At 37.8% G+C, this 15,924-nt stretch overlaps 1 protein-coding gene across 1 annotated transcript; it reads right to left on the bottom strand.

Moving 5' to 3' along the window:
- Positions 1 to 13,337: 13,337 nt before the first annotated feature.
- LOC140835706 (uncharacterized) lies at positions 13,338 to 13,859 on the bottom strand. The gene has a single exon (XM_073201112.1). The coding sequence runs from the start codon at positions 13,857 to 13,859 to the stop codon at positions 13,338 to 13,340; it is 522 nt and encodes a 173-aa protein (XP_073057213.1).
- Positions 13,860 to 15,924: the final 2,065 nt, after the last annotated feature.

Below are 15,924 nucleotides of genomic sequence, written 5' to 3'. Positions count from 1 at the left end.
TCATCTTAATTTTTATGCATCAAATTACGTATTCCTAATTGCATATTGTAATGGATATATACAAATTTATGCAACTTTGATATCGCCAAACTGTTGCGAAGCTTAGTATATATTAGAGACCATGTACTCCAATTTGTGTCACAACCAAAAGATGAACATGTCTGGCTAAGGACTTTAACTACAATTTTTTTCAAGTGGAGAGGTTCTTCACCATAATCATTCCATCACATAAATATCATCTATTTACCTGCAACATGTAGGTGTTGGTGTAATTGACTATACCAACGCTCATCAATCACATCCCACTACGAATGCTAGTACTTTTACACTTTTTTTATAGACAATTTAGCTCTATCAATTGCTTCATAAATAATGGATAGAGTTGGCCTGTTTTCTTGATCAACCAACATCAATACTTTTACAAGAGATTCTGTCACGCCCCGAGACCAAAGCGTCGGTGACATCCGGCATTGTTTAACAATTACTTGAAAACAATAAGCTTCGTAGCAAATAGCCAAAACCATTCTTTTTCATAAATAATCATTGTCTTTTACATTGAAAACAGAATGGAAATTACATTAATAGAATTGCGGAAGATGAATACAAAAGTATACAAAATCTTGATCCTTGAACTCTTTATACAATCACCAGCCCCAGAACGTCTCCTGTTCTTCCTCATTCAACCGCTCCTCATACTTATCTAGAGAGATGTAAGGGGTGAGTGTTTTGGGAAACACTCAGCAAGTGGGGCCGATCGATTTCCACAAATACATATAGAAATAATTTGAATCATCTTTTGACAGACTTTCAAGACTTATTACATTGAATTATCATAACAGAACCGAATCAAATTCGAAATATGAGACAAAAATTATCAGATAATTCAGAGCAGATCAGAACAAACATAACACTGTTACTCATTTCATTTTTTATGGTCAAATTGTCCCCAATATGTTAGTCCTCTAAGGTACAAGGCCAGAACATAGTTTTATACCCACTGATAGGGGCCAGACAGAACACAGTTTTATACCCACTGATGGGGGCCAGAAATAATTAAAATTATCGTCCCACATCAAATTCAAATTGTAACAGTATGTCACATAATTCAGACTTATCGGACAGAATTTATCATAATTTTGGATGAATTTGGCAAAATAAAAGAATATCGAAACCAGAAAGAACATAACATTCATCGATCGAGATTTTAAAAACAGAAGGTGGCATTTTTGGAAAATAAGGACACACATACAAGCTTGTCATGTTATATTTATGAAAAGTTTAAATTACAAGAAACGTTGTGAGACGTGGAAAACGTTGTGAATTCTGGACAAATCTGGTGTTCAAGTCGGTAGGCTAGGGTTCTCACTTTTTCGATATCTCGAAGGGTCCGACATATCTTGGATTTAACTTTCCGGACTTGTTGAACCAAACCACTCCTTTCATAGGTGAGACTTTTACATAAGCTTTTTCACCGACCTCGAGTTCCCACGGTCTTCGCTTTAAATAAATTCAGCTCTTTTTTCGATCTTGAGCAGTTTTGAGTCTCTCTCTGATTATGGCTACTTTGTCAATAGTTACTTGCAGAAGCTCAGGTCCAGTGATAGCCTTTTCTCTGACTTCATCCTAGTACAAAGGTGACCTACACTTTCGACCATACAATGCTTCATATGGAGCCATTTCAATGCTACTGTGATTGTTGTTATTATAGGCATATTCTATCAAAGGTAAATGTTCGCTCCAATTTCAATGAAAATCCAGAGCACATGCCCTCAACATGTCCTCGATGGTTTGAATTGTCCTTTCAATTTGGCCATCAGTCTGTGGATGATAGGCCATACGGAGAGTGACTTCGGTCCCCACAGTCTTTTGAAAAGTTTTCCAAAATCGTGATACGAATCTTGGTCTCTGTCAGATAATATACTTGCCGGAACTCCGTGTAATATCACTATGTTATCCATGTACAGTGTAGCTAATTTTTCCAAGTTGTAATTCATTCGAACCGGTAAGAAATGAGCAGATTTGGTCAATCTGTCAATGATAACCCAAATCCCATCGTGACCTTGCCTTGATTTTGGTAGTCCCACTACGAAGTTCATAGAGATGTTATCACACTTCCACTTTGGTATTTCTAATGGTTGTAGGAGTCCTCCAGGTCGTTGATGTTCCACTTTGACTTGTTGACATGTTAAAAACTTGGAAACAAAGACAACTACGTCTTTCTTCATTCCATTCCACTAGTAATTATTTTTCAAATCTCGGTATATTTTAGTACTTCCGGGATGGACTGAAAATTTTGATTTATGAGCATCGACCATCACTTCTTCATGAATCCCATCAATGTCTAGTTCCCACAATCGTCCTTTCATCCAGAGGACACCATTTTTGTCAGTTTGGAATTCTTGGGTTTTTTATTCTTGAATTTGTTCTTCAATGTTCGAGATAGAGGGATCCTGACTTTGTTTTAATTCGATTGATTCTCTAAGGCATGGTTGCGCCGATAGAGAAGATAAGCTTACTTTCCCAATGTTCACTCTGCTCAAAGCATCCGTTACTTTATTCGCCTTACCCGGATGGTAAATGATTGATAAATCATAATCTTTCATAAGTTCAATCCACCTTCTTTGCCTCATGTTTAGTTCTTTTGGGTGAATATGTTTGAGGCTCTGGTGATCCGTAAATACTTCGCATTTTACCCCATAAGGTAATGTCTCCAGATCTTTAGCGCAAATACGATTGTTGCTAACTCAAGATCATGATTTGGGTAATTTTTGTGAGGCCCGGGGCCGAAGAAAGCGGGGGTGATCGCCGGTACCATGAGGTTGAACGGAAAATGAGTGGCTCTTGATAGGCTTCTAGGCGGAAGGAACATGGATGAACTGATCTTACACCGAAAGAAAAGGGATTCCAAAACTGTTCAGGTGTGGAGTTGAAGAGAGCTTAAAAGATTTTATATGTGCTACTCATATCAAGAAGGTACATCTTATTTTCGGTAGCTCGTCACATAAAGACATCAATGTTAAACGTGCTTCACTTGGGGGAATTTTTGGATGGGTGACCCCCTGGAAAGTTTTCCAGGGTGCGTGTGAGTGAGGACATAAGCACACTGGAAAGACCCCTCTTGATACAGTGAGGACAGTCGTCGAATCTGGGCGTTACAGTTGGTATCAGAGCCGACCTCTCCGAGTACGGTGTGGTTCGGGGACAAACCAAGTGGAAGCTGGTGGGCATGTGAGGCCCGGGGCCGAAGAGGGCAGGGGGGTGATCGTCGGTGCCATGAGGTTGCATGGACAATGAGCGACTCCTGGCAGACTTCTAGGCGGAGGGAACCTGGATGAATCGATCTTACACCGGAAGGAAAGGGATTCTGAAACTGTTCAGGTATGAGACTGTGCAGTTGAGGAGGGTTTAAAAGATTTGATATGTACTACTCATATCTGTATCTCATCACATAAGAACTTCAATGTTAAGCATGCTTGACTTGGGGCAATTTTGGGATGAGTGGCCCTCTGGGAAGTTTTTTAGGGTGCGTTTGAGTGAGGACATAAGCACGTTGGAAAGACCCGTCTTGATACAGTGAGGACAATCATCGAATCTGGGGCGTTACCGTTTTAAACTTCCTCAACACTGTGAATAGTTTATCTTTTTCATCACAAGTAAGGGAGGAAGAGATGATTACCGGATATGTCAAATTCTCACCTAAGAATGCACAACAAAGATGGCTTGGAAATTCCTTCAAATCAGGAGAAGATAGTATCTCCTTTGTTTTCTCTTCTACTTTCAAATCCTCAAGTGGTACATCTTTTTTTTTTCTTTCTGCAACTCATCAAGAGCCACAACTTGCTCACGCACTTCCCAATCATCTTCCTCAGCAGTTGAATATTTCTAGCTAAACATATCTTCAAGGAATCCTTAGTTCCTGCACAATCACGAGATAAACATGAATCTATAACATAAGTGCTTTTACAAGTACTTACCTCGTTTGATCCCTTCATGGAATGATAGATATTAAAAATAAACGCTTCTCCACCAACTCTCAAGGTGAGTTCTCCCTTATGCACATCTATCAATGCTCTTCTAGTCTATAGGAAAGGTCTCCCAAAGATTAATGGAGCATCATGATCTTCTTTCATATCTAAAATTACAAAGTCAGCAGGAAAAATAACATTATCCACTTTTACCTGTACATCTTCAACGATCCCACGTAGATACGTGAGACTTCTGTCTGCAAGCTGCAAGGTTATAGTGGTTGGTTTAACCTCTTCAAGCTCCAACTCCGTGTAGATAGAAAATGACATCAGATCAATACTTGCTCCTAAATCACATAAACCTCTACTACATTGAGTATCACCAATAAAACAAGGAATAGTAAAACTCCCCGGATCTTTCAATTCCTGTGGTAGCTTCTTTCGGAGACACTCTTCAGTCTTCAGTCAGTTTCACTGTCTCATACTCCTACAGCCTACTCTTCTTAGACATCACATCCCTAATGAATTTTGCATAGCTTGGAATTTGATCCAGAGCATCAGCAAATGAAATGTTGATATGAATCTTCTTAAAAATCTCAAGGAATTGAGCAAAATGATCATCCATAGTATTCTTCTTAAATCTTTGAGGATGTGGGAGAGTCGATTTCACCACAGGTTTCTATTCAAGTTCACTCTTGTCCTCATCAGTCTTTTTCTCATCAATTTTGTTATCCTCAATTCCAACACTTCCTACCATCTTTTATTTCTCAACTGCAACCTTTGGTTCCTCAACCACAATTTCTTTTCCACTACTCAAAGTGACTATCTTGCACTGCTATATTGGATTCAATTTAGTGTTAAAAGTAAGCTGACCCATGTTCTGATCTTTCAATGCATTTGTCAGTTGCCCAATTTGGGTTTCAAGGACTTAATCGTGACCCCATATTGCCCATGTGTGTCTCCATACTATCAAGATGAGATTCAGTTCTAGCCATTGTCTTGCGACTCAGCCACAAATGTTCCTATCGGATCCTCAAATGATGGCTTTTCCCTTCCCCTTTTTGTGTATTGTACTCCAGTGAAGGATTCATCACATTCTTATTATTTGCATAAGAGAAATTCTCATGATTTCTTAAATCAGGATGACAAGTATTATGGGAAGGGTTACATCGATACCCTCCATAGCCACCAATGTCTCTGTTATTGTTGTACAGAGCTTTTTCTGGAGGATGAGCGTAAAGTCTAGGAAATTCAAACTGCGTAACCTGACTGCATGCAATATAGGATTTTATTTAAAAACATGTCTTTATTAATTTTTATGCATTTTATTGCATGATTATGGCATGGATTGTTGGTTATTTCAGAGTTTCATGCATTAGGGTGTTTAGATGCATTTCGCGCTCGAACGAAAAACGGAAACCGGGGATATTCAGGAAAATATTTTTTTATTGAATAATTTTCTTAATTATTTAATATAAGATGCATTTAATGGAGAATTTCGAAAATGGGCCATGGTTGGGTATTTTTACTTGTCGGGCCGTATTTTAAACCGGTAGGAAAATTTTATCGATTTAGATGACTTTTTTAGGGTTCGGGGAATTATTTTCAAAAAAGTACCTAAAGGAAATATTTTTCCGGAGTTTTATTGGGCTTGATGGGTTTGTTTTAATGCTTAATGGGCTCAAAACCCTTTTAAATTTTAATTATGGCCCATTAGTACATGTTTTATTAACCTAAATTTCATCTAATCAAACCCTAAACCTACTTAAAAACCCTGGGCCGCCCACCTCATTCTCCAGCAGACACTTTCACATGAAAACAGCAGCAAACCAGTATCCATTTCGAAACCCTCCATAATTCTTCTAGAAAGCTTCTCCCTTGCATCTCCGTTTCACGTCCCACGCGCGTATCTTCGAGTATTTCAGCTCTGAAACGTTTAGGCTTGCCATGTATATCATTTTTTCTCATCATTCATGTTGTATTTATGCTGATGTGTGTGCCGTGTATGAAGATTTTTTGTAGTTCTTGCATATTAATCGTTTATACATTCGGTTGTCACGAAATCCGCGTGTTTACGCATATTACTCACGTTTTTCTTGAATTGTTGTGTAAGTGGCTGCTGAGTTCGTTGCTAAGGGGTTTTACACGTCGAGGGTTAGCTGTCATGGTGCTGTAGTTGAGGCGTGATCGAGTTTGGCCGAGGGACGATCTAAGCTATGCGCGATTTGTTGCGTGGGTTATAGATCGGGCAAGGGGAATGGAACTAACTGTGAGAGAGCCGATCCAAGCCACAGTGAGGACCCTAAGGGATCTGAGGCATGGTCCATGATTGCTCAACCATGGTTGGTCACAGCTACGAGTCGGTTGTGGTGCGTGTGTTAGGGAGAATTAGGTTGGGGCTTGTTTTTCGTGTCATTCGAGAAAAAAGCGTACAACAATGTGCATGGGGCTAGGGTTCTTGGTTAGATTGGTCCAGGAGGGGTCCAATGTTGAGCTAGGTGTGGTGGTTCGAGGCCGGTTTGAGTTGTTTAAGAGTAGGGTAGAAGTTAGCTTGGATATGTGTGGATGCTTGTCTGCCGCATGGTTAGCACTGCGGTGATGCCCTTTAGGTGCCACAATGCCTAGTCTTCGAATTAAGTAGTGCTGCAGCGCTGATGCCAGGCGTTAGCGCCACAAGTATCAGTGCCTAAGCGCAAGTCCAGGGTTTGAGGAGCTTTTAGTTTATATTGTCTCATTTGGGTATTAATACATCATTATTGTGCTATGATATGAAATGTTTAAGTTCATTTTTCATTTCAAGTTCATGAAATTTATTTTTTGTACGGTACTTTTCATTGTTGTATGTTATGTATATTTAATTGCTATTAACGTTACATGTCTGTTGAGTCTTTAGACTCACTAGGTGTGAATGATGCAGGTGAGCATGTTGATGAGGAGACTGGAGGTGCCGAAGTCTGAGTAGGCGTGGTTGGATGTGTGCACGTGAACCCGAGGACCATATATTTTCCACACATCATGATTTGAGATAGGAGTGGACATGAATATTTTCACTCATTCATTTCATTATGTAATTGGTTATCAGGATTTTTTTACCAGTTCATATTTGTTTATTTTTAAACTGCGGCATTTTCATCCGATAGATGATTTCTATTATTTTTTAAAGATGAAATTTTTAGCATGGTTGCATGCATGTATAATTATAAATTTTCGAAAATGAGTTTGTAAAAAAAAAGTAAAAAATTTAGTAGCATTTTTAAGTAGTAGATGTTTCAATGAGTTTCTTCAACAAGAATCAAAGGACATTCAGTGTCTGATGTGCTCACTTTATTCAATGCGGCTATATGTTTAGTCAGTGCAGATACTTGCATAGGCAATGTTGTAATAGGATCTATAACATAAACTCCAACTGTTTTCTTTGCTCTAGACCTCTCAGACGGCCACTGCTGGCTATTAATAGTCATCTGCTCAGGCAAGTCATAAGCATGATTAGGAGATTTGGAAAAGATTGTGCCGCCAGCTACTGTATCCATAGTCCCTTGTGTTTGCCCATTCAAACCATTGTAAAATAATTCAATCTGCACCTAATCTTCAAAACCATAGTTTGGGAATTTTCTAAGCATCTCCTTTTTCCTCTCCCAAGCTTTATACAGTTATTATTAAGTTCCTTTCGCCTCGCTTTACTCAATTTCCTAGCTATTATTTCGATTTCAGGATAAAAAAAAAAAGCAAGTCAAGACCTACACAGAGGAGAACAAGATTAGTGAATAAATAAATAAATAAATCTAAATTAAATTCTAGACTATTGGTAGCAATATTAATATTAAAATTAATTAGAGCAATTCCCGACAATGCCGCCAAAAACTTGTTGCATTATTTTCTACCCACAAGTGTATGATGTCAGATTTTAGTACTGAGTAGAGCACGGATATCGATCCTACAGGGAATGCAATTTAACTATAAATTAATTACTATAATTAAAATAATCAGACTTTATTTAGAAAATATATTAGACTGTTTGTTATTAATTATGAACTAAAATTAATGAAAACGCGCAGATGTTTTCAAATCAGTGAGACTAAGAATCTAGATGTACGATTTCACTTAGTCTTCAATATATTAAAATATCATTGACATCAATATTTATAATTTCAACGCATTTACTAACCAAGAATTCTCGACTATTTTGTTGCGTGTTTTCTTGATTGCTCGCAAGTGCACGACGTCAAGTTATAGTAAAATATAATTTTGAGTACAAGTGTCGATCCCACGAGGAATGTATTTCTAAACTTATATTAATGCTTGTAATTGAAATAGTCTCGATTTTATTTAGAATAATCAATTGACAAATTTGTTTGCACCAATAACTAGATTGAAAATAAATTTAATTATAGTACCAAATAGTAGTAAACAACAATGGAATAAAAGATCTAGAGGTCCGATTTCACGCAACTATCCACCATGTGTTATTTTGTGTAGTTATATTATAAATGTCCTTCTTATTCATTAGCCAAGAATTCTATAATTATCTACTCCCTCTCCCGAGTGCTAAGTAGATACTAATTATCTAACAAAGGATTGTAACGTCCCTGTCAACAATCTATAATTAAATAACACAATAAGCAATAACTTCTTTTAACGGCTTCAATAGCAATATATGTCCTCCCGAACTATATAAATACCATCGATGTATTTTTTCCTTTATTCATAAGAATCATTCAAGATATGGCCAGTAAAATGAAAGCATTAAGATTGGAAAAATACAAATGAACAATAAGGAAAACTTATATAGCATAATTCATAAATCCCAACACATGGTTTCTAGTTTTGTTCCATCATTCATCTAGAAATAAAAATTAGTTCATAATAACACAAACAAAACAATAAAACATGAATCTTAAACAAGACGTATCATATAAAAATAAAGAAAGAAGAACTTAGAACAAGAGATTTAGAGTGCATGATATTTCTGTCCAGAAGTGTGCAAGAGATTTCCTAAGGATGATGAACTTGAGCTTCAATCCCTTCTTTGTAGCCTCCTCTCCCTTCTTTTTTCTCCCCACAATGACCTAGATAATGAATAATAGAAGCCTTTTATATTCCTAGACAAGTCTTTGCACGCAAAACACAAAAGTCATCAACTCCCATGCTCAGCACACCAAAGTTTCAGAATTTCCGGACTTTGTCTGTCAAAGACCGCGGGTGCGGTAAAGATGGCACCGCGGGTGCGGTGCTGTTTCGGGGTGCCTTTCATTTTCGAACTATGAAGACTGCGTGGTTGCGGTGCAGAGGGGACCGTGGGTGCGGTACAGCTTCGGCAAAAAATATTGAATATTGACCGCGGGTGCGGTCTCTTTGTTAGCGCGGGTGGCTGGAGCTTCGGCCTTTTTATATCTTTTGCACTTTCCAATTCAACAATTTGCTACTCCAAATTCTAATTCTAAGCTTCTAAATTACAACAACAAAAATAACAACAAATCACATAAAACCTGCTCAAGAATCACAAAATTCCAAGTTAAAAACAAGTAATAAAAGTACAATAAATTGCACTTATCAAACTCCCCCAAACTTAAGATTTTGCTAGTCCCGAGCAAAACAAAACAACACAAACAAACAAGTCATGAAATACTTTAAAGAACTTGGCCTCAAGATAAATTAACTAACTCTTCATACATTCACAAGTCAAATCAATCCAACCAATTTTTCATCCGGCTAAAATCATGCAATCGGTTAATTCTCTTAACTTCTAATCTCTTCAACTCATGTTTCAAAACATTCTCAATTGATTTCAAATTTTTACAAACACAAATCTAGAGGTCTTTTCCGGTAAAGATTGAGTTCAAAGCAATATTCATTCAAGAAAAGAATACCCAATAAATATTTGATGCAATGAGTTGTGTGTAAAATTGATCAAGATTCTTACTCAATGAAAGTGTTTATCGATTGTCCATAAGCTAGATCCTCCCAATCACTCTCCACTAGTATATTGGACAACTATGACTAGGTTAATAGGATTTTCAATGGTTGTAATGTTAAGCCTTGGCTCATGGCTACAAATAAAAATTAGAAGTTCAAATAAAGGAGTAAGTTGAATTTTATCTATTTTGCAAACTTCACTTTTTCTTTTATCTCTATTTTTTATTCATTTCATCTCTTTTTCTCTCCTTTTTCTCCAACTTCTTCAATCAAACATCATTCATCATTTTTTCTTTTCTTTTCTTTTGTAGGAGAATATCACTTTCTTTAATCTTTTGAATTCTTACTCCCTTGAGAAGGTAGGAAATAATTGTATAAGATATTCAAATGGTTGGTAAATGTGGGATACTTTAAAGAATATTCGAATGGGGGTCTTTTACACATATTTACGTGTGCCATTCAAATTCATATAAGCTCAAAGAGGTGACAAATGATAAATTAATTTTATTTGGTGGCTTGAACAACTCAATCGATCCAAAAATTACCTAAATCATTCCTAAATCATAATTTGTCCGTATTTCTCCTCAAATGATGTTTGGATAGTTCTAGACAAAATCTCAATTCACCAACACAAAGTAGAATCTAATCATCGTGAAAAATGGTATCTCAATGCATCAACCAAATACATATCTATTCAAAAGAAAAGTGCTTGGTTTCCAAGAAATTCAAAAACACAATTCTTTTCTCATATAGGCTCAAGAAGGCTTCAAATGAATATTTATGAACAATATAAATAGGCCCAAATAAAATCAAATATTGCCTCAATCATCTATGCGTTTGCAAAAAAAATTATTTCAATGTCAAATGAAAATCACAAAGTTGTATAGAAATTATAAGTCTCAAACTTACCAAATCTCATGATTGTTCTCTAAATTTTTCAAATTGATCGTTTAACATGAATGTAATGCATGACTTTTCTTCTTAGTGATAAATTTTTCTTTTCTCATCATTGGCCATTTGAAAATAAAATATTTCATGACTAAAACACTACAAACACACAATCAAACAACTCAAAAATAAATAAACACACAAAATAAACTAAATAAATAAATAAACACACAAAAGAAAATAAACACACAAAATAAACTAAATAAATAAATAAACATACAAAAGAAAATAAACACACAAGATAAAATAAAATAAATCACATCTCCCCCAAACTTAAACATGTGCATCGTCCTCGATGTAAATAAGCATGAAAATTAGGAGAATACACAAACCTCGAGCAACGACCGTCAGTGGTCATCGCCATGCTCATCATCTGCGTCATCTTGGGATGGTTGGAACTCCGGCGGATGGTATATGGGTGGCCACTGTGGAGGAGGTGGAAATGGATTACCAGAGGAAGAAGCTGATGGAAATTGCTGAGCCAAGACAGACGTAAAATCCATCATATATCCCATAAATGTATCGGTCCTAAACCGAAACTCATTCGGATGTTGGCATTGTTGGCGCATCTCCTCTTCCAACTGAGTTAATCTATCCCGCCTATTTCTTGGTTGCGGTTGTGGTTCTTGAGCTTGAGCCTGGGCACGTCTTTCAGCAGCTCTTCTGTTGAATTCCATTTCAGCTCGACGTGCCGCAGCGTATTCACCTCTGACTGCCCTATGTGGTTGAATTACCACAATGAAATTTTTTGGCTTTAACAATTCTTCATTCATTGCCCAAGTCACTCCCGAATTCTGGCATAATGCAGTGATAAGAGAAGGGTGGAGGCGTCCACTAGGAGAGTTACCTCTTGCATAATCAAGCATCGAACTCTGAAGCAATTGACCTAAATCAATTGTCCTCCCCGTCATGATGCAAAAAGTAAGGATAGCACTCTCCTTGATGACAGTGGTGGTATGCTCGGTAGGTTTAATCCTAGCAGAAATAAAAGAATACCAATCTTTGGCAACACTTTTCTAATCAGACTTGGCTAGGCTGACATATACATCATCTCTCATTCTCCACTCCGCTCCCTCTATGCAAATTATTTGAAGAATATTATTATAATCAACATGCTCAGTCCGGTATTCTTCATATTCATCGTGCATTACTGGAGGGATACCATATAACGTATTGATCGTATGTGCATCAAAGGCTATCATTTTTCCTCGCACCAACACCTTCAATTGATCATGCCTAACCTTGAGGTTAGCATAAAATTCTCTCACCAATGAAATGACAGCATCTTGTGGCTGCCTGCCAAACTCCTCCTAATGCCGAGCAGTAAGCATTAATCCAATTTTGGATCGGTGGAAACTCAGATCAAATCCCCTTTCTTTTACAATACTTTTATTCAAAATTTTTCCATAGTTCTCTTCCGCTTGTTCGTCCCAAAACCTGTTTGCATCGTAATTCGCAGATGATGATGCACCCTTAGATTGTTTTTTTCTTGGAGGCATTTTATCGAACACCTTTCAATCACCAACTTCTCCTCAATCCAATTCACAAAATTTAATGATTCTTGCACTCCCCCAAACTTAATACTCACAATATCCACACCTCAACAATATACACAACAATCAATCAACAATATCCACAATATCAAGAATGTACTTCACTAAATGTAATTTCCTTCCATAGCAAATAACACAAATAATTTCGAATTTTCAACAAATATGCAATGGATTTGCTCACCTTGAGTGTGTTGAAATGTTTCTTGAAGAACAAAATCAAAGCTCCATCCAATTCTTGAAGAAATTTTCGAGCCCCTTTGAAACCCTAGGTTTGGTGTTGATTGTATGAAATGTAGATGGAAATTTGAGTGGAATTTGTGAAGTTATGTAGGTGTGGAGTGTTTTTTTATGCTTGAAAGATCAAAATGTGAGTGTGGAATGTATTTTGAGTGGAGTTTTTTGACGTGGAGGAGAGAAATTTGAGAGTGGTGTTCTTCGATTATGAAAATTTCTGCCCCATTCTATTTTTAAAACCATCGACCACGGGAGCGCTGTGCAAGTGACCGCGGGTGCGGTGTTCCTTCGGGAATTCTTATAATTTTTATCTGCGTACGACCGTGGGTGCGGTGCTCTACTTACCGTGGGTGCGGTGTGCTCTCGGGAAATCTTGTGTGGGTGTGGTGTAAAATATACTGCGGGTGCGGTGTGCTCTCGGGAAATTTTTATATTTTCTGTTTACAGAGACCGCGGGGGCGCTTCAAACTATACCGCGGGTGCGGTTTTTCTTCGGGAAATTTTTTTCTTCTCCAATTTTAGTCCTGAAAAGAAAAAAAATTGGGATTCATTAGATTTGGGAAGATATAAGCACACACTATACTAAAAGTACACAACCAAAAATAATCATGATACAAAAATAAAAGCAAAACCGAAAACAAAATGCAAAAGAGAAACAAAAATTTGGGTTGTCTCCCAATAAGCGCTTGGTTTAACGTCTTCAGCCTGACTGTCAATTGTCTGATCAGTTTGGTTCGCTCAGCTTGACACTGTCGATATTCCTGACTTCAGTCCCATAGTACGGCTTAACCCGCTGTCCATTGACCTTGAAGGTTCTCCCATCACTGCACTTCAACTCGATAGCCCCATAAGGTGACACCGTTTCCACAACAAACGGCCCTGACCAACGCGACTTTAGCTTACCAGGGAACAACTTCAGATGAGAGTTGAACAGTAGTACTTGTTGTCCTGGTTTGAGCTCCCTTCTTACAATGATTTTGTCATGCCACTTCTTAGTTTGCTCTTCGTAGATCTTGGCATTCTCATATGCGTCGTTTCGGAACTCATCCATCTCGCTCAACTGCAGTTTTCTAACATCACCAGAAGCTTTCAAATCAAAATTTAATTTCTTCACAGCCCAAAATGTTCGATGCTCCAACTCCAACGGCAGATGACATGCTTTCCCAAACACTAGCCTATAGGGAGACATCCCAATAGGCGTCTTGAATGCAGTCCTATAAGTCCATAACGCATCATCCAACTTCATAGCCCAATCTCTCCGGTTGGTGTTGACAGTATTTTCCAGTATTTGCTTGATTTCCCGGTTTGATACTTCAGCTTGTCCATTCGACTGAGGATGATATGGTAGTGCCACTTTGTGCTTCACATTGTATTTAGCCAAAAGTGAGTTGAAAATTCTATTGCAAAAATGCGTACCTTCGTCACTTATGATGGATCTCGGTGTTCCAAACCTAGTGAAGATGTTCTTGTAGACAAACTTAACAACAACTCGAGCATCATTAGTACTTGTGGCAATTGCTTCCACCCATTTGGACACATAATCAACAGCAAGAAAAATGTAAGATTGACCAAAAGAGGATTGGAATGGACCCATAAAGTCAATACCCCATACATCAAAGAGTTCAATCTCCAAAATATTTGTTAGTGGTAACTCGTGGCGTCTAGAAATATTGCCAACTCTTTGGCATTTATCACATGACTTAACTAAAGTATAACTGTCCTTGAACAAATTAGGCCAATAAAAACCTGACTGTAATACATTAGCTGCTGTTCTAGATGCTCCAAAGTGTCCACCATAGGGTGAGGAATGACACTGCTCTAGAATCGTACCCGCTTCTTCCTCTGTTACACACCGTCTAATTATCTGATCAGCGCATTTCTTGAACTAGAAAGGATCGTCCCACAGATAAAATTTAACATCATGAAAAAATTTCTTCTTTTGGTGATAAGTTAACTCTGATGGTAATTCTCCTGCAGCAAGAAAATTAGACATATCTGCAAACCAAGGATGTGTAACACTTACCTTGAAAAGTTGTTCGTCTGGGAACGACTCATTGATAACTCCACCTTCAGTTCTTTCTTCCAGCTCTAGTCGTGACAAGTGATCTGCCACCTGGTTTACACAACCTTTCTTGTCTTTGACTTCAAAGTCAAATTCTTGAAGTAGGAGTATCCATCGTATCAACATGGGCTTGGCACCTTTTTTGCAAATAAGTAACGAGGAGCTGCATGGTCAGTGAAAACAGTTACCTTGGTGCCAATGAGATATGTTCTGAACTTGTCAAATGCAAACACCACTGCTAGCATCTCTTTCTCGGTAGTTGTATAGTTCTTTTGGGCTGCATTAAGTGTACGACTTGCATAGTAGATAGCCTTGAACATCTTGTCTCGTCTCTGTCCCAATGCTGCTCCCACAGCATAGTCGCTAGCATCGCACATGAGCTCAAAGGGCTCCTTCCAATCAGGCACTATCATAATGGGTGCAGAAATCAGTGCTTTCTTGATCCTATTAAACTCATGCAAACAATCATCTTCAAAAATAAATGTCGAATCTTTCTCTAACAAATTACATAAAGGTCTAGTAATTTTAGAGAAATCTTTGATATAACGACAATAGAACCCGGCATGTCCCAAGAAACTTCTGATCCCTTTCACATTCTTCGGTGGTGGGAGATTTTCAATTGCCACAACTTTGGCTCTGTCAACTTCTATGCCTCTAGCCGAAATTTTATGCCCAAGCACAATACCTTCTGGAACCATGAAGTGACAATTTTCCCAATTCAAAACTAAATTCTTCGTCTGACATCTCTGCAAAACAAGCATTAGATTTTGCAAACAGTGATCAAAAGATGAACCAAACACAGAGATATCATCCATAAAAACTTCCATTATTTCCTCGACCATGTTAGAAATATGGCCATCATACACCTCTGAAAAGTAGTAGGTGCATTGCACAGACCAAATGGCATTCTCCTGAAAGCAAATGTACCGTAGGGGCAAGTGAAGGTAGTCTTCTCCTGATCCTCCGGTGCTATGACAATCTGATTGTAACCTGAATAACCATCTAGAAAACAATAATAATGATAACCACTTACTCTATCAAGCATCTGGTCAATCAAGGGAAGAGGGAAGTGATCTTTCTTAGTAGCATCATTCAGTTTCCTGCAGTCTATGCATACTCGCCAACCAGTCACTGGACGAGTTGAAATCAATTCATTATTCTCATTTCTCACTACAGTTATTCCCCCCTTCTTAGGCACTACTTGTACTGGTGAAACCCACGAGCTATCAGATATAGCATAAATAACACC

The sequence above is a fragment of the Primulina eburnea genome, chromosome 7, assembly GCF_022965805.1.
Source record: "Primulina eburnea isolate SZY01 chromosome 7, ASM2296580v1, whole genome shotgun sequence".
Lineage (NCBI taxonomy): Eukaryota > Viridiplantae > Streptophyta > Magnoliopsida > Lamiales > Gesneriaceae > Primulina > Primulina eburnea.
The sequence above is the reverse complement of the archived record's forward strand: the minus strand, read 5'-3'. Positions and strand labels throughout refer to the sequence as shown.

What these genes read in the sequence shown, in the direction of transcription:
- LOC140835706 (XM_073201112.1), bottom strand. Translation starts at nt 13,859, where the DNA reads ATGAAGTTGGATGATGCGTTATGGACTTATAGGACTGCATTCAAGACG.